The 23181-nt window shown below is 46.4% G+C and overlaps 2 protein-coding genes across 2 annotated transcripts; both read left to right on the top strand.

Annotated features, from left to right (window-relative positions):
* The first annotated feature begins 7773 nt into the window (after positions 1-7773).
* Positions 7774-10948, top strand: LOC122370278. Its single transcript, XM_043345743.1, has 2 exons — positions 7774-8590; positions 10051-10948. Exons 1-2 carry the CDS (start codon positions 7823-7825, stop codon positions 10330-10332), a joined length of 1050 nt encoding a protein of 349 aa, XP_043201678.1. The 5' UTR covers positions 7774-7822; the 3' UTR covers positions 10333-10948.
* Positions 10949-11912: 964 nt separating this feature from the next.
* Positions 11913-20995, top strand: LOC122370279 (regulator of gene activity-like). The gene is made up of 5 exons (XM_043345744.1): positions 11913-12277; positions 17880-17997; positions 18324-18433; positions 19834-20349; positions 20897-20995. Exons 1-5 carry the CDS (start codon positions 12236-12238, stop codon positions 20993-20995), a joined length of 885 nt encoding a protein of 294 aa, XP_043201679.1. The 5' UTR covers positions 11913-12235.
* Positions 20996-23181: the final 2186 nt, after the last annotated feature.

Below are 23181 nucleotides of genomic sequence, written 5' to 3'. Positions count from 1 at the left end.
CCGCCCGCCGCGCCGGCGCAGTAACCAAACGTCGTTATCGTAAGGGCCGTGAAATGAGGAGGGGGAGAAGGCCATTAACGTGGGAAAAAAGCGTTTTACCCTGGTGACATCTACTGGCTGAGAATCGGAGTAGTAGTGCTCGGACACCAACGCTGAGCGGAACCACCTCCGAAGTTAGCGCACCCGCTGGGCCGAAGGCGATCTGCTGGGAGGGGGATTCTGCCCCCCCCCCCGTCTAACTTTCGAACGAATGGTGGTAGAATGACGGGGCAAACGGCACTAGAAAGCTCGCAATAAGACGGGGTTTTGTAGGACCATGTTTATATCTTAGTAAGGTTAGGTCAAGGTCAGGTCAAGGGCAAAACTTCGAACTGCTACATCACTGGCTTTGGAGCCCAGTTCGCGAAGACTGGACTAAGATCGATCACCCGTAACGCGATCTTAGATTGCCTAGACAAGAAACATCCCAAACAATGTCATTTAACCCGCGCACTGACCAACTTAGAACCGACGGGGGGCGGTCAACCGCCCCCCCCCCTGAGATCTCGAGAACAAAGCAAGATAAAGACAAGTGGTAAACGGCATGGGGTACGCACGGACAAGGTCTACAATTTTTACAGGGGTCATTTTCAGGTCACGTCAACGATGACGTCACAGGGGTCAAAAAGTCAAAATGGCGGCGCTAGATGTAAGGAGAGTTTTTTTTTTCTCGAATAACTTTCGAAGTAGCCAAGCTAGGAATAAACTAATGGCACTAACGTGATTCTCTCGTCAATCCACATCGAATCATACATACATCATACGCATCGAATGTATATGTGTTGACTTCGAAAGGTCAAAGTCAAAGGTTGACATCAGGTCACGTGACCTCAAGGTCATCATGGATATCAATCGATGCGTCTTGACGAGCTGAATACGATGAGACCATCCGCGCGGCTGTATCTTGTTCCTGTGAGGAGTTATTAGCAAAAAAAAAACTTTGGTGACCTTCGATGACGTCACATGACCTTACAGTTGCCCAAGAGCAAAAAAGGCCTCAAAAGGTAAACAAAGTTGATCGTATATTAATCTTCCAGGTGGTGGGGGAGGCATTTTTTGCCCCCCTTTAGTGTTTTTCGATATATCTCGAGAACCGCTGCGCCGATCGTCACCAAAATTTCAGTACCCTCCCGTGAACAGCTATTGCTTTTTGTGACCAATTTTTTTCCAAAGGCTATGATAGTTTCGACGCTAATGACGTCAGAGTGACGTCATTTCTGCCATTTTCGACCCAAAAAAGGTTTCACGAGAGGAGCTGTCAGACCTACAGCTTCAGAGATACAGAAAAATGTTTCGACATAAAAGGTGTAGAACTTAGAGAACTACAAAACTGCTTAGTAAAACTGCTTAAACTGCTTAGTAAAGTTGGGTTCATGTGGTGACCCTTGGTGACCTTTGGTGACCTGACCTGTGACCTGACCTGGCATGACCAGTGACCTCTTATAGCAACCTATGTACTAGACAACTGACGCCCTATCACTGATTTTCGACGAAATGCGTTTTACTCGGTGTTATAGCGCTTTCCCTAGAAGCCCCGTGAACGGTGAAACATTTTACCTTTGACCTGACCTGTGACGTCATCGATGACCCCGAGGTCAATGAAATTTGGTTTGACTCGACAAATCTGACAGGGCTATCGAACGCCATTTGAATTTCCGGATCCGTCCAGTAGTTTCGGAGATACGGGGGAGTGGGCAAAAAAATGCCCCCCCCCCGCGCGGAAGGTGGCTGGGAGGCCCACCGCCTGCCGGGTTAAGTCATTCTTGGTATATTGGGCCATTCCGACGCGTTTTAGTGGAAAAAACACGGAGTTGATGTTTCCCCCCTTGACTTCTAATGGAGAGGTCAATAAATTGACCTGACCTTAGGTCATCGATATCAAAATTCCGCGATAAACAAATTGTATGTACCTACTAATGACCTCATATAACATCCTGCGACTTTCAAAACCCTCTGTCATCTACTGTAGCTCTGGCACGGTGACATAGTTGCAAAGAAGTTATTTGACTTTGAGGTTAGGTCATTTGAAGTGACCTGGTGACCTGACCTTGAAAGGTAGGAGGTTCAAACTTGCATACCGTGTGTAAAATCGATGAGGAAAAGTAACGCCAAATTTCGCGCCGCTACGCGCCGCGGTTTTTGCGCTATTAACGAAAACCTTCAAGGGGGGCGGTCAACCGCCCCCCACCCGTTGGTGCGCGGGTTAAAGGTCAAGGTCAGATCACCATTGGCGAACTACGTATTGAAAAGGTTATGTGCGACACATGTTTTATGGGTCATTTTGCTCATATAATTCAGTGGGCATCCACAATTAGTGATATGGACCATATTCGGATGAATTTCAGGTCGAGTCAAATCAGGGTCAGGTCAATCAAGGTCAAATCTTGAAGCTAGCTTTGTTTGCGGGTTTACGGATATACTCAAATTTGGGAACATTATCATTATTTTTGTTGTAAAAAATCGGTTTCGCAAACATTTTTGAATAAAAACGAAGAATCGGAAAACCGAGATAACCACTTGTAGGACTTCATATTTTGTGCTATTACTTGGTTGAAATCGATGCCTTTATTTCAAAACTTCATGCCAATGCCGCCCAATCGGCCGGAGATGTGTGATGCTTTTGAGCTTCAGTGACATTGTGGCGATTTCATCATTCTCCGCGAGCCTTCTCCCCCCCCCCCCCACACACACTCCGCTACCCTACCACGCCCGCCGCCCGCCGCCCGCCGCCACGGCTGCGGCGCGGGCGGGCGACTCCGGGGCGCCGGTGAATGCCGGCCGGCGGCCGCCTCGGGCGCCCCGACGGAGCCGAGGTCAGGTCGCCGGTCGAGGCGGCGGGCAGTCGGTCCATGCCCCTCACCAAGAGGGTTGGACGCGCTGTCTCCTTTAGGTGTGGGCTGGCACTGACTCAGCGGCGGAATTATCCCAGATCCTTCCCTCCTCTAAGTATGAGCGTTGGCTGGCTGGCCCGCCTTACTCTCCTATAATCCTTTGCCCTCCCCAATAGTCCCTCAGACTCGGGTTGTGTACTAAGGGGAATAAGAGGGCTCGCATTTACATGTTAACCCTCGCATGTGTAGGGGGGTCGAATGGACCCCCCCATGGTTTTTCGCAAATAACTCGCGTAAAAAGCAGCCGATCGCGACGAAACTTTCAGTACCCTCGCATTGATCAACTTTACACCTACCCTGAAAATTTCATGACCCTGACTCAAATGACCTTTGACCTGTGACCCCTTTTCCGAGACCATGTTTGGCCGGAATCGCGATTCGGCATACGTCGGCTCGCATTAGCAGCGCGTTTGCAAGCTTTTCGTGGTTTCAAACGTTCAAACATGTGATGTGATGTTGCTCCCATGCATTAGGGTGGGTTTCAAGGTCACCTGAAGGTCAGGTCAGGTCATTGACCTTTGGTGACCTCGGGTGACCTCGGTTCAATTTTCGAGTTTTACATGTTTCTAGGCTAGTTTTTGGAGCTGAATTCGAATTTAGCAACCATTTGAACATTTACGAAGTAGTTTTGGTGCCTTCGTAACATGTTACGAAGCTGTCAGAGGCGGTTGACACGTACTACGAATACCCGTCACGACGCCTACTGGTTGACCTGACCTGACCCGACCTGGTCTAAATGCTTAAAGACATCATCTGTGATCAAAACTAACACGATATTCGTGATCAGCACCCCGAAAAACCCCTTAGCTGCCACACTTTACGACTTTCTAATAGGTCCCGATTTTCCCGACTTTGGGTCATTGACCTGACCTGGAAGGTCAACCAATGACCTAGGACCTTAAAATTGGGTATCATCGGCTTCCTCTCGTCACGGGCAACACGCTCGTTTTTTCCGCGAAGCTCTAGCTCGATCAGGGGCCAAACGGCAAGGGGGGGGGTCCAACCGACTCCCCCCCCTATACATTAGAAGCTGGAAAACGCCGCACACATGCGAGGGTTAAGTCACTGGTTTAATTTGTGGTGTACGGATTCCCAATACATCGGAGGCGAGAGGATATTACCTATCATTTGTTTAAGTTTGAAAAGGACAAATTGGGTTGGACGAAAGTTCCCCATGTGAAGAATCTTTTTTTTTATTTCGGCGTTTCAAATACAGTCCACATCTAGTTTAGCCAGAAAACGCAACAGACATAAATGCACCAATAAGGCGATGATGACCGCGACCTTTCACTTTGCTCTCTATTTGTTTTTGTGCTGTTTTTTTATGTGTGTTAAAGTGTTTCTGGGGTGAGTTGTTCTGACGCAATAAGCAAAGTAGGCAGAGAGCGTTGGGGTAAAAACAGTTTCAAACACTTGTCACGCCGTTAATGCAGTTGCCAGCGCATCGTTACTCGGCATGCTACCGTCATTCTCACCCGGCACTGCGAATGGTAGGTAAGTGCTAAGTGTGCAATACTTTGAGATGTGTGCAATACATCGAGCTGTTATTGTATTTAAATATTTTCCATGCGCTGTAACACTAATTGAATATGTTGTTTTGTGTTCTTTCTTGGTCAACTTCGCCTTATAAGATTTATTGCTGGACGTCTGATATTGTTCTTGATTATTGCTGATTGTAAGGGTACCGTGCCAGATAATCACTTGGAACTGCCAGGTTCTTGTCAAGTAAACTAATGATGCTATTTTTGTATTTATTAGCTACCTGCCTGATTCTCCGAGAATACTATAAAAAGACAACTTTGCATGGTTTTGTTAGTCATAATTTTTCACGTCAGCTCTTAGTGACTAAGTATCTCGGTCAAACATTCAATTCATATTTCTGCAGTCACCACGTTGATGAATGTTGACATCGTCATTGTCCACCTCCCGTTTGTGGCTCATCAGGTGTGCCACATCCGACTGAAGGCGTCGACATGAACAGTGGCGGCGGAAGGTATTCTAGGATAGGGGTGCAAACGATATTGAAGCGCCCCTTCCCGCTGGGCGCCCCTTACCATTGCCGGGCGCCCCAGGAGAATGAATGTTACACATCAACACCAATATGCCTCCCAGTGAAATGAATTATGAATGTCGCCTTTCGACGCCGGTAGACGCCCCAGACACCAGTGGATTTACTGCCGCCTTAAAAGGGACCCTCCCACCTTCAAAAAAGTTTTTGAATTGGCATGAAAGTGATGTCGCTCGGTTCAGAAAGAGCGAAAACGAATATCTACCAAATTTCACCGAAAAATATTCACCGGTTTTCAAGATATTAGACTTTTACTTTTGTTTACTTTTTTGGGATCTCCGCTGTTTCTAGCGACTTTATTTTAGAAGTGCGGCGTTTGCGGCAGATGTTGTGCGCAAATAGCATATACCACCGCGTGCTACAAAACGTTTTAGTCAAACATTTAAAAATCTTAAGATATTTGCGCTGACGTCACACATTCAGAGGGGTATTCCTAAGCATTAGCCCCTCTGAATCAAAATGCTGCAATTTTGAAATTCAATATTTCCGATTTAAGGCATTTCTCGATGTTGTGAGTGCCGAAACCGGTAATTGTGAGCCAGGGACCCCATTTTGGCTATCTCAACTCAAATCTAATGTTAAGGTGGGAGGGTCCCTTTAACCCTCGCCCGTAAACGGTGTTTTGCCACCTTCGCCCATGCAGGGGCGACCCCCCCTGGCGTTTGAAAACGGAGCGTCGTAGAGCTTAGCGGAAAAGACCAACGGATTGCTCTCAACGAGATCTCGCGATTGGTGGTATATTTTTTGGTCCTAGGTCAACATTTGACCTACTTATGACCGGTCACAGGTCAAATTTTCGGAAAAATCTAACTTTTTCAGATTTCCGCGCCGATTGCGGCAAAACGGTAAGAGATATCGACTTAAAACCTTCACTATCGTGATCCTTGATCAATTCTCTATCTTTTGGTGTATATTTCGATGTCATAACTCTAAAAATGATGCGTTGGGAGCATCGGAAGTCGCAAGGTCATTTGTGCATTGGGTCACGTCAGGCGTGTGACGTCACTGACCTGACCCTGACCCAAAATGAACTACAAGGAACAATCGACGATGCCTGAAATGGATAGCAAATTCGAATTCAGGGCATCAAAATACCCCGAAAAGGCATACAAGTGCAAGAAGTCATTACAGGTCAACCGAGGTCACTGACCTTACCTTGACCTTTAGTAACCTTCAAAATGTCAACGGACATTGTGCCAATGTCAAATCAGCCAGTTGTGATTCTAAAACAATCCATCAGTGTGTCAGGTCAATCGGCATTTATACCAATGTGAAGCAATCTCCAATTTAGCGTAAATCTGGCCGGAGGTTGTTCCCTTTATGACGTCATAACTCCGTGACCTGACATGACCTTGACAAAAAAATACCAAAAGTTGCGCAAAGGATGCCCCAAAGGGTACTGAAAATTTGAGCAAGCTATCTGAAACGGTTCGGCGTGTAGCTAAGAAAAACCTCAGGGGGGGGGGTTACACCAACCCCCCCCCCCCTACATGGGCGAGGGTTAAAACAACGATAGGCACCTCAGTGAAGCGAATGCCGGCCTATACCACCGATAAGCGCCCCGGATGAATAAATACCACCCGTCAACGCCGATAGGCGCCTCAGTGAAATTAATGCCGCCCCAATCTCCGATAGGCGCCCCAGGTGATACATGTCGCCCATCAACACCAACGGGCGCCCCATTGAAATGAATACCGCCCTTCAACACTGGCAGACGCCCCAGTGGAATGAATGCCGCCCCACAATGCCGATGGCCGTCCCTGCACTGGAAAATCAGTTTCGCCCCTATACAGGCGCCCATAGAAGTTTGCAGAGTGCTATTCCTGGTCATAATCATCTCCCCAGTAAAAAAAAAAAAAAAAACGCAAAATACGCCCTAGCACTAGGGGTGTAACCGCCCATACGGACAGTGCAATTTTACAGGCCCCAATCTCGGACCTCCCTTAACATTCATATGTTGTAAACGGCAAACCGCCCCCAATAAATGTTACACAAACTAATTTCCTCTCGCATATCGGCCATCAGGCCGATTCTGCCTTTTTGTCGCATGGAGCCTGCAGCGCTATAAGCTCTCATATGTTCGTGTTGGCGTTCGGAGGCTATCGCCTTCAAAGACGTCTCCATAAATGTTTCTTTTTCGTCCCACACACAGGCGCCCCTCTTTCGCATGCTGGCGCCCCTCTTCCGCATGGCGCGCTTCTTGAGTGGCTGCGCCCTCCTAGCCTTTATCGCCTGGCAAGATTATATTCGACAGGGTCGGCAGCATCTGCCTTTGTTTCAGATAAGGATGCCCTCCACTCTTCAGCATATCAAAAGATACTTTTCCCACGTCATTGCCACCCTCTTCGTGTCACAGGTGCCTTTATCAGTTGCGGTGTCGCACTGCTCAGCTTTATGGCTGCCGCACCTCTTAACTTCCTGCCTTCTCTACAGATTTTCGAGGCGCCCCTTTCCATAGCTTTAGGGTGCAGCTGCCCCCCTTGCCCCCCTGCTTCCGCCGCCACTGGACATGAAACGCTCAATGGCCCTCTCAGTCCCGGGGGTCCTGGCTGCACTACTATGGGCTCTCTGTGGTCAGTGGAAGGTGGAAGCTGACAGGAACTCTGCTCTTCAACTGGACAGGCTGAGGACGGTCTCTTTCCCTCAGCTGTTGGAGATGGGGATGGTCTCTGCTCCCCACCCAAGCCACCCAAGTCATTGCTCGCCCTGCTGCCCGGCCGTCGCTCAGTCAGCCGCGGTAGAGCGCTACCTTTTACACAAAGTCCGTCACTGGGAGATAGACCAGGTCACATTTCGAAGTCGCCAGGAGCTGGCCGATAGCTTCATGGACGTCACACTTCGCCAGCTACGTGACCTGTCACCTCTTTTAGTCAATACGTCCGTGCTGAGGCTGGGAAGCGCCTATGAGGGGACCTACATTAGCCAGTTAGCCGACTTCGACGCCTTCCTGGAACTGAACGACTCACTGCTGGAGGTGTTCCAGTTGGAGCGTCACGAGGACGGCCACGTAGCGGCTCATCTGCTCCCGAACGTGTCACAGGGGATGCTGTCTGAAGAGCTCCAGCAGCTCCTCACTGAAGATGGCTACCTGGATGCGCGCCGCGTCAAACGCTGGACGCTGGACGGTCTGGCGCGGGCTGTGGAGCGCGCAGCTGCAGAGTTCCCAGAGCTGACGGTAGCTGTGACAGAGCGACAGAACGTGGTGGGCGTACGGCTGCGTTCGGAGGACGCGGTGGTCAGGGTGGATTTCTCAGCAATGATACGCACTCCGCTCGGTTGGCGCGCGCTGCGCCCGGCGGCACTCCGACCGTGTGGTGTAGAGCTGCGTCCTCGGGACCGGCCAGCACGCTGGCACCTGTTCAGCCGACAGGACCTGAAGTCACCTCCTCCGTCCGACAGCTCGGCGCGCTTGTTCGCGCCCGACCCGCTGACGGTGGAGCAGGAGGTGCTGCAGCGCCTGCCGCTCGTCCGGCGGGCCACCCGACTGCTGAAGATGGTCGCCGCCGCTCGTCGCTGGGACATCAGGTTCTCGCTCCAGTCAGTCGTCCTCAAACGGGCGGCTCTGAAGGCATTTGATGCCCTCTGTGATCAGGTTGGTTACGTGAACTGCCGCTAGCGACATTTCACACAGCGCTAGCGGCTAGCTGAACAGGACACAACAAAATGGTTAAGGTCAGCATGCATATTACTTAGCGTTTCATTGAGCTCATAATTTGTTCATTAGCACGCGGTATTTCAGCATGACTAAGAACCACGGGCCTCTCAAATAGCATGTGTCCTCTTTAGGAACATGTGCGCATTCTTGCGTGTGACCTGAATACCATCAACGGCTCTCTAAACTTGCATCGTTGAGCGACCAAAATGATAATGTCTTCTCCCGCTGAAAAAAAAAACGCATGTCTTACGGACAGTTACTCCCGTATTAGGTAAAAAATATAAGAAACCTCAAAAGTTATTAAATATAATATTTGCCTATTTGCCCACCAATAGCATTTGGAACATCATTCCTCAGTAGCAGCTTCTGCAAAGCTGTGGCAACACCATCACTTAACTGGTTACGAGCGAGCGAGCGCAGCGAGCGAAGTGAGTCTTTTCAATATAACGGAAAAATCTCAGTATGAGCGGCCCGGTCCGGCCTGTAACGCTTTTGAGAGGCTTATATCTCAGCAAACGCTGGACCGATTGGCCTGCGGTCTTTTTTGTTGGGTAGCCCCATCCCTTCTACCCCGTAATTGACTACTTTTGATACATCTCAGTGACCGTCGTGGCACGTGCCACGTGAAAAGTCAAGGGTGTTCAAGCTGTTTTGCAAAAGTAGCGATTTTGAGAGGCTCATATCTCAGCAGCCGCTTGGGCAATCGACTTGCGGTAATTTTTGTAGGGTAGCAGCATCCCTTCTACCAAAAGTAGGATAGGTACTCTCGATGCACGTGGGTCACCCCCAGTGCACGTGCAAAATACAACAATAAGAGGTGCCAAATTTGTTCCCATTTCAGTAACTCGGTAATTACTAGGGCGATTTCGCTGAAACTTGGCATACAGGTAGGCATCCACCAGGCAATGCATTCCCATGTGTTGCGGTTAGGGTGCTACTGCACGTGCGCACGTGCAGGGGGCGTTTCCAGATCTCGAGAACGGCTGGGCCGATTGCGCTCAAATTTGGTACACGGCTGGGGACCAGTTAGTAGGGTGCCGTGCAAAAGTCACTTTGGACCCCGTTTGCACGTGCGCACGTGCAGAATGCCGCTTCCAGATCTCAGGAACGGCTGGGCCGATTGCGTTCAAATTTGGCACACCGCTAGCGACCAGTTAGAAGGGTGCTTTGCGCAAGCCCGTTGGAAGCACCCTCTCGCCCTTCCGCACGTGCAGGGCTCACTATCTCGCTCGCTCGTTCTTCGCCCAAAAGGCGTTTTACTGGTATATCCATTGGACATTGGACAACATACCTATTTCTCCTAGTTGAGTGAGACTCTCAGCCCCGTACAGATGGGATTACGACTTCGTTTCAATCGTATATTTTGTCAATCCCGACCGATGTTTCTGTGTCCGCAGCGTCGGCCCGCACCGACTCTGCTGTCCCTCGTCGTCTCGTCGCTGGAGATCCTCCAGCGATCCGTCCAGCGAGGGATGTTCAGCTGCTTCTGGATCGAAACTCCACTCAACAGACTTCTGGAAGGCCTCGCCGAAGATCAATCGAAGAAACAGCAGCTAGCAGCGGAGCTCAATGAATTGGCTCAGATATTCTCTGCTGCCAGGGTCGAAGATATTCGATTGCTGTTTCAGATGACATGTCAAAATAGTCCCTTTAGGAACCATAAAAGCACTTTTGACTAATTATTTGGTGTGTAATTGATTGTTTATGCTGATTTATACCCGTACAGCTGTATATGTGCGCTTTTGTGCTTTTTTAACCTTTGAGCGATATCAACTGTTAGTGATCATTTCTACACAGGTATGCTAAAAAATGATGTTTATTTTCGTCTTTCCCATAAACCAAGAATCACTGGACACTGACGGTCATCGAAATGAAACGAAAGCTGTCGGAATCATGACACAGTTGTCTTTCATATGAGCATAATTTTATACAGGAGAGTTTCCATCGTGATCTTGAAATACCTGTCAGTGGCGAACCACTTTCTTTTTTAATCATTTCGTAAGAAATCCGTCGCCATATGAAGCCAACGCCACACGCACAACTTCGGCTCTTCGTCTGGGGGAAACTGACGCCTCCGGATATGCTGTTTGGGTTTCGGGAACAGATGATTGTCACTTGAAACTAGACTGGGCTGAATGGGGGTCGACGGCCTCCACTCCCAGCTTCTTGGTCGTTTTATGTATGCCTGCGCGGCATGGGTTTTATGACATAATGAAGATTCAAGAATGAATTGTTTGGTGTCGTAGTGTGCCCGAACGAACAGTGCTGATCAATCGATGCTCCTCCTATAATAAACATGCTTTATTGTGGTGTAACTATTAACCGATCTGCCCAATTTAAATATTCACGGCCTAAGTTATCATTGTCGATGTAGGTACTCCGCATTTCTGCGCCATTAGTACGAGCGAGATATGCGAAGTCTCGTAAAATAATTAGTAGAAATTCTTAAGTATGGCGGCTGGCCGCCCATGCTCATTTTTTTACCGAAGATTTCGCTTCGCTCGCTCGATTGTAACTACATATACAAGTGTTTGGTTTCTTGTTTTTTAGGCACGTCTTATTAAAGATATATTTTGAAAGGTCCGATTTAAGAATTGGTTTTCAATCAACGACACCATTGGAGATAAGGGAATCGTGAGTGCAACATTTATGCCGGGGTAAAATACACAATATCAGTTCAAAGGTAAATGTTCAAATCAGGCATCCCATGATTCTGAAAAAGGGAAGAGTTACAACATTTCCCAACCCCCAGGCCACTCTGCAGCCCCTCACCCGCCACGGCGTGGGTCAGCAAAAAGACGTAACCAAATGGCATGTAGATAATGCATGCTAGCTTATGCAATGAGTTTTCTTTGAATTAGTACTAAAATGCGACAATACAGACAAGCACGATGAGCAACAATAGCATTACCATATTTACATAAGCTGACATGTCCATTGCTCACCCTATTCATTGACAGATGAAGTCCCATAATTTCATCAAACCTTTTCCATTGAACACTGGCTTATATTAGGTAGGTGACTCCTTGGACTTCCGGGCTACTTTGCGGCGCCTGTCACTGCTGCGCCAGTGTTCGCCCCGGTCGCGGCGAACCTGATCGCCGGTGCCCCTGTGACGCATTCGGTCGACCCCTCCGGTGACACGTGCGGCGTACGGCACCCCTCCTGTGACGCGTACGGCGTACGACACCCCTCCGGTGACGCGTACGGCACCCCTCTACCGGTGGTGCCGCCGGCACCGGACGTCTCTCGGTGCGACCAAACCCGTTCCGGACGCTCCTCGGCGAGGTTGGTGTCGAGCGCCGGCCTTACTTATTGCGGCCGGTCGGTGATCGGCGCCTCAGCTCCTGTCCTGGCCGGGAGTGCGGCTGGACGCAGTGCCCTCCCTCCCTCCTCCCTCCTTCCTCTCTGTCCTCTGCCTGCTGCGGCGCTGCTCTCCTCAGTGGCAGCTAGCTGCTCACCTTCCTATCGGTCTGTCCGATTGACAGACCGCGCGCACATCACTGTGTGTTCGATCTCGGCTGTCGTGTTCGACGTTTGTTGTGAGCTGTCGGATTTGTGTGCGCCAACCAAGCGGACATCATGCTGCTGATAGCTGGAACGCTGCTTCTGGTGACAGCTCAGGTAAGTACGATTGACTGATAGGTATGCTTTTTTTACTGTCGAAAAGATAACGCTCGAATGGCTTATAGCACTCTCCAAATATCCCAAACAGTTACCTGTCTGGCAAGATAAGCATATGAATATTGCTATAGACGAAACTAAGTACAATGGAGCTCTTAGAATGATGCGTCTCAAGTAAATTAACAATTAATTCCCACATTAATTATGGGAGAACTATTACTGAATGCTTACAGGATGATTAGGCAGATCTAGAAGATCGGCATTCCAATCTGTTCATTCGATGTTGTTTGTGATCTAGTTTTCACGAAACTTGTGTCACGAGACCTGAACATTATTTACCATCTTTCCATGTCACGACTTGTTCAATGCCATGTTCTGACTCCCGTTTTGTGCTTCATGCTTGAGCTTACCATCGGTTAGTCATATCTGGCAGCTCAGAACTATGCCGTTATAATCGGTGCAAATATATAGTGCATGACGTCTTTGCTTAGCTTCAAAAGAACCGTACGATGGGAAAACGGAAGTGGGTGCATGGGGCAATAACAACATTGCTGGAGGAGTGCATGTAGTTCTGATAGTTCTGACAGTTCTGACCTGTGTTCTTTAATAGCTAATTAAGGAATGGTAGTTTTTTGAATATATGTTTTAGATCAAACCGAAAATTTCCTTTTTCATTTTCGTCATAATTGCCTTATGATGTCAATTTCTACATTTTACGAGCTTTTTTGTGACTTATTGCTTAGAAAGTATATACTCGTATTTTTTTGTGTCCGTCAACTTTGCACGCTTCTTCACTTATCCTAAAGAATCTAACAATAGAACCGATGGATCGTTTATCCCCGCCCGTCCTTGCAAACATTCAGCGTTCAACCTTGCGTGCTAAAGAGAATTGTGACTGACAGCTTTGATTGGCGTGGCGTTAATAGTTAATGTGATCAACAGTGAGTTCTGAGAAGATGTTTACCGGCCGCCAAAGGATTGGATACGACCCAGAAGATCGCGTGCTCATTAAGACTCTTAATTATCAAAAGAGAGAAATCAGTTCCAGTTCAGTCAGTGTCTGACTACTGCTCCCACAGATATTATTCTGGAAGTAGTGCACACCGTACGAAATGGATTTATTTTGTGACGGAGAGATACCCGTACTTACATAACTTCAGTGCGTTATCCGGTTTCTATGCAAGTTGTCCGCTTCAGTGCTGAACTTGGAAGCATCTAGGCATTTTGGAAATCGCGTGGAAATATTAGGGCACATTCCAGCAGCGATTTCTCGCTATGGATGGACCCTGGGGTTTCCAACTTGGGTTTTAAAGTGGAGCGCACCATTAAAAGGGGCGATACTCCAGTGCACTTCTTCCCAACCGAGTCGAGGGTCTTAGACCGCTGTCGGTGACACTTGGCTGAATGAACAAGGCGCATTAATTTTTTGTCGTTCTTCGTATAGTTGGGGTGGTGGAATACATTGACCTAATCTTAAAGGGACCTTCCCACCTTCAAAAAAGTTTATGAATTGGCATGAAAGTGATGTCGCTCGGTTCAGAAAGAGCGAAAACGAATATCTACCAAATTTCACCGAAAAATATTCACCGGTTTTCAAGATATTAGACTTTTACTTTTGTTTACTTTTTTGGGATCTCCGCTGTTTCTAGCGACTTTATTTTAGAAGTGCGGCGTTTGCGGCAGATGTTGCGCGCAAATAGCATATACCACCGCGTGCTACAAAACGTTTTAGTCAAACATTTAAAAATCGTTAGATATCTGCGCTGACGTCACACATTCAGAGGGGTATTCCTAAGCATTAGCCCCTCTGAATCAAAATGCTGCAATTTTGAAATTCAATATTTCCGATTTAAGGCATTTCTCGATGTTGTGAGTGCCGAAACCGGTAATTGTGAGCCAGGGACCCCATTTTGGCTATCTCAACTCAAATCTAATGTTAAGGTGGGAGGGTCCCTTTAAGATCACTTATCTTAGGTTATAGGGTAAATTGGCTAGGTTAAATAACACAAAATGAAGCCAGAGATGAAGATTGCTCTCTGTGATTGTCAAAGCCTTCCATCAATTAATTGTTTGTGGTAACGGAAGCATGCTGAAGCACGTGAAATTAGTTTTCAGTTTGGACGATAACATGGTGGCCTGACCTTTTAACCCGCGCGGGGCTGGGGTCTCCAGCCGAACGCGCGGGGCTGGGGGGGTAAATTTTACCCCCCCCCCCTGTTATCTCCCGAACTAATGGTCCGATTTGGAAAATTCGAACGCCAATCGAAAGATCTCATCACGAACAACTAAAAATATGTACTTAATTTAAAGTTTGAGGTCAAGGTCAAGGTCAGGTCAAGGGTACAAATTGCAAGTTTCTACAGTATCGGCCTTGCACCGTAGTTGCCGAAGAATGGAGTCATGGTCTGAGACTGATTGCCCAAAACGTGTTCTTAGACTACCAAGACAATATTCGTTGCATACAATGTCATTCAAAGGTCAAGGTCAAGGTCAGGTCAGGTCAGGTCAGGTCACCAAAAACAAAATATAGAAAAGGGCATGTGCGACACATGTTTTATGGGTCATTTTACTCATAGAATTCAATAGACACAATCAATAAGTGATATGGACCACCTCTGGATGAATTTCAGGTAAAGGTCAGGTCAAGGTCAGGTCAATTGAGGTCAAATTTTGAAGTTGGTTGTTAAGTCCTAAAAAGGTGTCTAACTGATGCAGTTTTTCACGGCGAATCGAATGGTGCTATTTTGTTTCCGTACAAGTTCTAGAACTTCCAAAAATTGATTTTTCAAAATTTTGTGTGTCGTGACGTCATAAAATTTTGAATAACTCCCACATTTTTGAACCAATTCTTCTAAAAATTAGTATGTCGGTGCACATAGACCACTTCTCTGACATATATTCCGGTCTTTTTGATACACTCATAATTTTGGATTTTATAACTATTTTCCCCAAAAAAGTCAGTTTTTTAAATTGGGCCAAAATCCAAACTTTTCAAAAAACCGAGATACCCATTCGATAGACAAAGTAAAATTACGTATAACCTTTTTTGTTACGTCTTGATTCCTTTAAAAATGAAGATGTTAGCGGCGTTTGAAATTTTGCCGTTTTTGAGGCGAAAATGGCGAACATGACGTCACTAAAACGTCAATTTCTCAAAAAAAAAAATCCGACGGATTTCGCTCAAATTTTCAGGGAACGTGTCAAATTGATGTAAGAAAAGGTACTGAAAGTTTGGCGGCGCTGCGCGCCGCCGTTTTTGAGATATTGCAAAAATTCGCGAGGGGGGGGGGGTAAAATTTACACCCCCCCAGCCCCGCGTGGGTTAATATTCCTACGAGGTCCAGCTTTCCATCATATTATAAAATTACATACAATAAATGTCGAAAGAGTGGAGCTAATTAAAGTATTAACTTATTATTTTTATTTTATTTTGTCAATGTCAGCAATGGCAGTGCGTTAACCCACTGCCATAAGCACAATGCTGCCAAGTTCTTCTAGGATTGGGAAAGTACTTGCATGCCAGATAAATCATGCATGTATTCTCTGGCGAGAATGCGTGAAACGTATATTTTATCCTGTCTTCTGAGGAAAGTTTCGTGAAGTTCAAAGCCACCATCATCTAGCCGTTTACCCAAATTCCAGCAATCCTCTTCCGTGAGATTATAACGGGTCATTGACTGGGGCCCCCTGGGACAAAGGTTTCGTGGTGCATGTCCCAGATCAGCCTGAGGTCAGTCATTCGGCGGCGGGCTGTCATTTCGGACCTGTCTGCCGGATTTGATAGATTACCCAAGCTATTCGATTAACCTGTCATTTTTACATTTGGTCGCGGTATTTGCATGTTTAATGAGTGCTAATGAACGTACAAATGTCGACCTGTGTTTGAAGAGTATGTGCACTGTGGTGAATCCATGGATTCCTGAAAATAGCTACTAATCCGGAATCGACAACGCAGCTGTAAATCAGATGAAGTCCACCCATGTCACAACCAACCAGTAATACCTGAGCTTTGCGGCACGCGTCTCACTAAAAGGCTTATCAAAGTGGAAGACAAAAATTATTCCAACAGCTCACCAAAGGTCAAAGGGTGCATTCGGTACGACGCCTCGATGTTTTGAGGTCATGCACATTTCGCAGCTTAAAGTGGGCTTACTTCATTTCTGATTCAGTCAAGCTATGCTTTCTGAATATTGTGTATACTTATGCTCGTATTTAAACTTCGGATTATTACAGTGATTCGCACATTCTGTTGTTGAAGGCTCATCTTTTTATGAAAAAAGGTCGGTCAAAAACATTGGTTGTCGAGCATTGTAGCTTTATGTTCACACTGTAACGTAAGCCTAACAAACAATGTTTTGACAAGCTACTGTGTCATGACTCATGACCAACAATATCAACTCACGATGCATAGCAACTTAAAGCATTAATCCCTGCAATGCATATGTATTGTCCTCGTCTGATATACCGACGAGAGTGAATTCACTTAAAGGGACCCTCCCACCTTAACATTAGTTTTGAGTTGAGATAGCCAAGTTTGCGGCCAGGCTCAGAAACCACCATTTATCCTGGTCGCAACCCCCGCAGCTTTATGGTGTTCAAGAAATTTCTTCCGTTTACTTGCAGGGTGGGACCAGCGTGGTCCCTATCTCTTAACCATTACGGGAATCTGATGACGTCATCAGGCTTTCGAACGTCCGTTAAATGTTTGACTAAAACGTTTTGTAGCACGCGGTGGTATATGCTGTTTGCGCGCAACAAATGCCGCACTTTCAAATAAAGTCGCTAGGAACAGCGGAGATCCCAAAAAGTAAACAAAAGTAAAAGTCTAATATCTTGAAAACCGGTGAATATTTTTCGATGAAATTTGGTAGATATTCGTTTTTGCTCTTTCTGAACCGAGCGACATCACTTTCATGCCAATTCATTAACTTTTTTGAAGGTGGGAGGGTCCCTTTAAAAGACGGCATTTGAGTGCTGGGCCTCGTTTCATAAAGCAAGTCCGTAACTTACGCCGGTTTTTGGTCTTTTATTGCAAGTGCATGTGAAGCGATAAATTTATATCCCCTTCCCCCTTCTGTTCTTGCTTGCAAGATGAATCAATTAAACGATTCAAACTAACGTCATCGCTTCACATGCACTTGCAATACGAGACCGAGACCAAAAACCGCCGTAAGTCACAGACTCGCTTTATGAAACGAGGCCCAGGATTGAATGATCCGGAGACGTCTGAAATTAAATTCCTCAAGTTGTCATGCTGGATAAGTCGGGAAGATCTGGTAATATATGGTCATCCGGATTTTCATAGAACATGGAAACGAACTCACGTAACTGGCAAGCAGCTGAAGTTGTTCTTAACTGTAAAAAGTCCCGGCTACACATTTCCATACCTTTTACGGCACCCCAGTCTGACCGATATGCATTACAGGTTTTCGATCCAGTTAGACCCATCCTGATCCCGTTCCACTTTCCACCTTGATCGAAGTGACTGTATGGGTCCTGATTTATCCCTAGCTCACCTGTTTGACTCATGTTGGCCTAGCTACGACAATCCCTTACCTTATCTGACCTGTCCCCTAATGAGGACTCTTCCATTCTCCCCCAGTGGGTGGCCGGTAAGGAGCTGAGTATGACGGTTGAGGAGCGTCTCAGCCGGAACGGAGACCGGACACCACAGGAGCTCGTGTCTGAGCCGACGTTCCTTATCAACAATAACGAGCCAGGTGAGAGGGAGGGAGAGAGAGAGAGGGAGAGGGAGAGAGGGAGGGAGGGAGAGGGAGAGAGGGAGAGAGGGAGAGGGAGAGAGAGGGGGAGAGAGAGAGGCGTAGTGGACTGGAAAGGGCGCTGTTTTCTGCTAAAGTACTCGCTCAACATAGGCAGTGCGAGGGGCAGACAATACACAATATTCTTACGGAAACCCTAAAAACTAACCACATTTCCCGAACATATAACGTCGAACTTCGACATCAACGATATTGCTTATATGGTCATGATGCATTAACTATGTAATCACTGACGATTCACTCGAATTCCATTCTCGTTTTTACAGCCGGTTCGTCTGGAAATTATATGCTAAACGACAACGTGCGAATGACTCTCCAATCGCCCGGCTACTTTTCTCCATACCGCGGTCTCATCTGGACATCGTGGTCCTTCAGGGTAAGTAATGAGCTGATCAGGACTTTTTAGCGGACAGAATCATCCTCTGATCATTAAAAACTCATGAATCGAATTAAAACAAAATCTTGTGAATGCCAATTACGATGTTGAGTGTAATTCCATGGTCATCAGGAATATGTTATCTTTTTTACTGTTTTGCATTTCTTTTATCTGATAATGCAGTTTTTCAACGCTCAGGTAGCCTTAGTAATATTTACCACCAGCTTTACGAAAGCTTTAACCCTCGCCCTGGCAGGGCATTTTTCATAACACGGCCTGACAGGGGGGGGTCGATGCGACCCCCCCTCGCGATTGGCTCCTATGGCACCTAGAAACACCAAATTTGGTAGGTAGGTGGACCCCTGGAGTTCTCACCCCTGTGCAAATTTGGTTGCTCTAGGTCGATATTTAGGGGGGTTTTGGGGGGTATAAATGTAAAAATTTCGCTAAAAACAGGTCAAAAGTTTTTCGCTTATAACTTTTGATCTAATTGAGATAAAGCAAAAAAAAAAGCACCAGTGAACTCAGCACGTCAAGGCGCGTCGAATGATATACTTTTTGGCTTGCTTAAGTGTACTTAAAGTTTTTTCTTAAATTTTAAGTAAACTTTAATTAATTAATTAAGTTCAAGTTAACCAAATTGCATCATATCGCATATCATTCGATTCGGCTGATCACCAGGAACACAATGATACCATTTGTTAAGCTCTAGCGTCATTATGTGCCAAGTTATTGGCAAAAACGTCATTTGACCTCAGTTGACCTCATTTGACCTGACCCATGGATAAGTACACCAAACAAAGAAGCACCAAGTGACCTGCTGTTAAGTACTGTGGTTTGAAAGCACAAAAGTGATAGAACTAAGCGGATATCTCCAGTATTTTCCGAATTTAGTATTTTCCCATAGGCCTCACATTATGACGTAATGACCTCGGCTCTAACTGACCTCAGGTCAGTAACATCCAAAAAACCGGAATATATGTTATACAACTTGGTGAACTTAGCACATCCTGAAAGTTTGAAGGAAATCGGTCCAAAACTGTGAGTTTGACAGGTGCATAAAGAAAATTGAAATTTGACCATAACCTTGTACTGGTTTTTCTGACCTGGTGACCTGACCCAAGGTTACCCGGACCTGAAATTTTCAGGTCATATGTAAAAAGGTTGCCCCATAGGCTGTGCCAAATTTGGCGGCGCTGCGCGCCGCCGTTTTTACGCTATCTTTGAAAAACCTTAGGGGGGGTCGCATCGACCCCCCCTGCCAGGGCGAGGGTTAAACTGTGCGTTTTTATCCACTGGCTCCGTTTTCTTCCCTGTCCCCCACCCGCGGGAACTCTGGTAGTCTGCGGTACACTATAGCTCAGGTGGTAACATCTCTTGTCTCCCCCCCCTCCCCCCAGCCGTGGAACTCTGGCCGCAGCCTGACCCTCAGCTGCGAGGACTTCACTCTGGGGCCGGGAGACTACGTGCAGCTCTCCCACGGCGGCGGATGTACCCGCTTCTACGGCAGATCCGGGCCGTTCAGAAGGGTGACGATGGCCGACCAACAGGACAAACTGCTGGTGGAGCTGCGGACCAGCGGTCGCGGACGGGGACGGATGCGCTGCGCCGTACAGGCATCCGGCCGCGGCGGCGGCGGCTTTGGAGGATCCAGCGGCGGATTCGGTGGGGGATCCAGTAGTGGAATCAGTGGGGGATCCAGTACTGGATTCGGAGGTGGATCCAGCACCGGGTTCGGCAGTGTACCCAGCGGATTTGGAAGTGGATCCAGCGGATTCGGTGGCGGACCCAGCAGCGGATTTGGAGGATCCTCGTCTCGTCCTGTACGCATCAACGACCCAATCTGCGGGAAGAGCAACTACCAACTGCGCATCGTCGGTGGATCTCCGGCACCGGAAAACTGCTATCCGTGGTTGGTGAGTAGGCCAAGTGGACTGTAACTTAACACTTTCCTAGTAAGCGTGAGAGAAACGTGGAAAGAACATTAAATAACGTACATGAGTTGTCTGTTATACTGAGTTAACGAAGGTAATGAAGCACCACATTTTACAAGCACGACTCACTTTTCCTTTCAATCAATCATTATCCTTGATCTATACCCAATGTTTAGTTAATCCCTCTTGCACGTTTTCGGTTTGATTTTGTTTCCCTGGAAATGTCAGAGTGTCTCGTAAAGTGCAGGAGACCTTGACAGCTATCGTCTTTTGGAGGTGATATCACATGTGTCCTAATTCTGGACGAATGTCGAACCATCTCCTTGTGACGCTGACGTGATAAAGTAAGGTGTCTAAAGTAGGAAAAAAAGAACCAAGACACTCCATAGCATAAATGTTAACGGTTTTTCGAGGGGCTACACGAATTGATTCAAGGAAATGGACATAGTTCTCTTGTCTTCAAGAGACAAAGGGAAGCATGGAATGACCCTTGAATTTCCTTTTTCTGATGATTTATCTCTCTATACAGCTGGGAATGTCGACTTCGAACGGGAACAGTCCCTTCTGTGGGGCGTCTATTATCAACGAGAAGTTCGCTCTGACAGCCGCCCACTGCGTCAAAGGGTAAGACTGAATGACAGGGATTGATATAGGCATGCCTTCCGTAATATTTAAGTAGTATTTCGCAACATGCGACCATGAGAGAGTTGTTTTGCTGACACTACCGGATACATGAAGAAGCAAATGAGCATCATCAAACATGTTTTTTTTTTGCATTTGATATCTACCGCAAATCTGTCGCATTTGCTTCGCTCGTTTACCTGCAGCAATAGTTTTAGAAATATGGGGACAGCACTGCAGGAACCAAAGGTCACGGTCGTACACTATCAATAAATGGTCCATGATCATCCTTCCTTCACACCATAAGCCCATTTGCAAAGAAATGTTGTGATACGGGAGATCAAACTTTGCACTTCGATACGATAGACTTTATCTAGGGATTACGTGTGGTGACATAAACTCAGATGCAGTTGCCAAAACTATTTTTGATCAAGGCCACATGCTCGCCAGTCGGCGCCTCTTGCCAGAAATGAGAAAGAAACTCATAAGCGTTGCAAATTATTATGATCCCTATTCAAGCGTCACCTACTCTCGTATACATTATCGGTAACGTCCGGCCAGTTAGCAGTAATACCTGGCCGTATATGACATGCGTCCTTTTAATGTTTCTGTAATTTTCCATACAGGTGCATTGGTAGCACTATTTGTTGTCAGAAGCCTGTCGATAAATGTCTAGCTGTTTACACGAACAATATATTTATACGATTTCCATGAATTTAAACTGGCTATACATGGATACAAACTTGCTAATTTTATGAAGAAATAGTATGTAGTGCTCTAGCGAGGAACATCTTGATATATGTAGTTAGGATTTCAAATGACCTTTTCCTCGATAATTAATTGGAAATTCAATAAAAGTAAATATTATATTGTTTGGCAAATTTTCGAACAACAGTTCATTCTCAAGCCACATGAAACAATATTGTTTCATGTGGCTTGAGAATGAACTGTTGTTCGAAAATTTGCCAAACAATATAATATTTACTTTTTATTGAATTTCCAATTAATTATCGAGGAAAAGGTCATTTGAAATCCTAACTACATTGCTAATTTATGTCGGAATCGCATGTCATAAATCCCAGAGTCCGCGTTGAACGCTATCAGAATGTTTTTGGTATCCTTAGAATAATCATTGGAGCCCTAATAAATTTCCAAAAGTGACTCCCGTGCTTGTTCTGAATTATGAAGTCTGGCCTTCAAAGATGAGTTTTTGAACTTTTGCCAACAATATTATTGTCTGTTAAGACATCTCGAGTAATCTCAGCAGTCGTTGAATATGTTCCCAATTACTGAAATACACAATGCAATTTTAATTTGAATTTAACGCAAAAAATGTAAAAAAGAAACGTAGTTATGAGTGCATGCAGAACAAGCGAAGCTCTACAAATGGGACTTCAGGTTTAGACATCAAATCCAGAACAAAGGAACGTTTTTAATTTTAGTATAACGTATTTAACAAAGAAAATGTATCGTGCCTTCCTTGTCTTGCTCCTATCGGATAGTCGTGTTCTTTCACACATCATTGTCGTACACGTTCTCAGTTTGACACACGCAATAATTTACAATTTAATGTACTACATTATGCTCTTTTATAAAAATTCAAGCAATCCCCACGCACGTCCTAACGGGACAATCTAGTACAAAGACAAAACCAGAAACCCTACGACAGGACCAAAAAGAGTGCAAAAGTGTAGACGGATGTGAGGACATGTGATCAAAGACATCCGTCTGTGCGAGGATTTACTCTCAAAAGATCGCTGTGCACCATGTCTACTACGACAGTTACATGGGGATCATTTACCACTGGAATGGGGCGGCGGGGAGATGGTGGGTCGTGAGCACGGTATTATCCCAGACCCCCTAATCCGCTCCATCCCACCCGCTCCTTCGATCACCAGCCAATTACTGAGATGATATCTGATTGGCGAGTTGTGCTAGGTCCATGTCACGATTCCCAGAACATGTGAACCGCACCATAAGAGACCAAGTCTGGTGTTCAGTTTGTTCAAAGTATAAACGTATGATTTCAATGCAAGAAAGAACGATGAATTCCAGCTTTAGACAGAGAACAGCCGTACTGTTACGTGTCGTACTATGACAACTATCTATAAGTTTTGCACGAATCCATTCCTCTCTCTTTCTCCCCCTCTTTCTTTTTCCTCTCTCTCTCTCTCTCTCTCTCTCCCTACCTCC

The sequence above is a fragment of the Amphibalanus amphitrite genome, unplaced genomic scaffold, assembly GCF_019059575.1.
Source record: "Amphibalanus amphitrite isolate SeventyFive unplaced genomic scaffold, NRLGWU_Aamphi_draft 001117F_arrow, whole genome shotgun sequence".
Lineage (NCBI taxonomy): Eukaryota > Metazoa > Arthropoda > Thecostraca > Balanomorpha > Balanidae > Amphibalanus > Amphibalanus amphitrite.
This window is presented reverse-complemented; position numbering and strand designations above follow the sequence as displayed.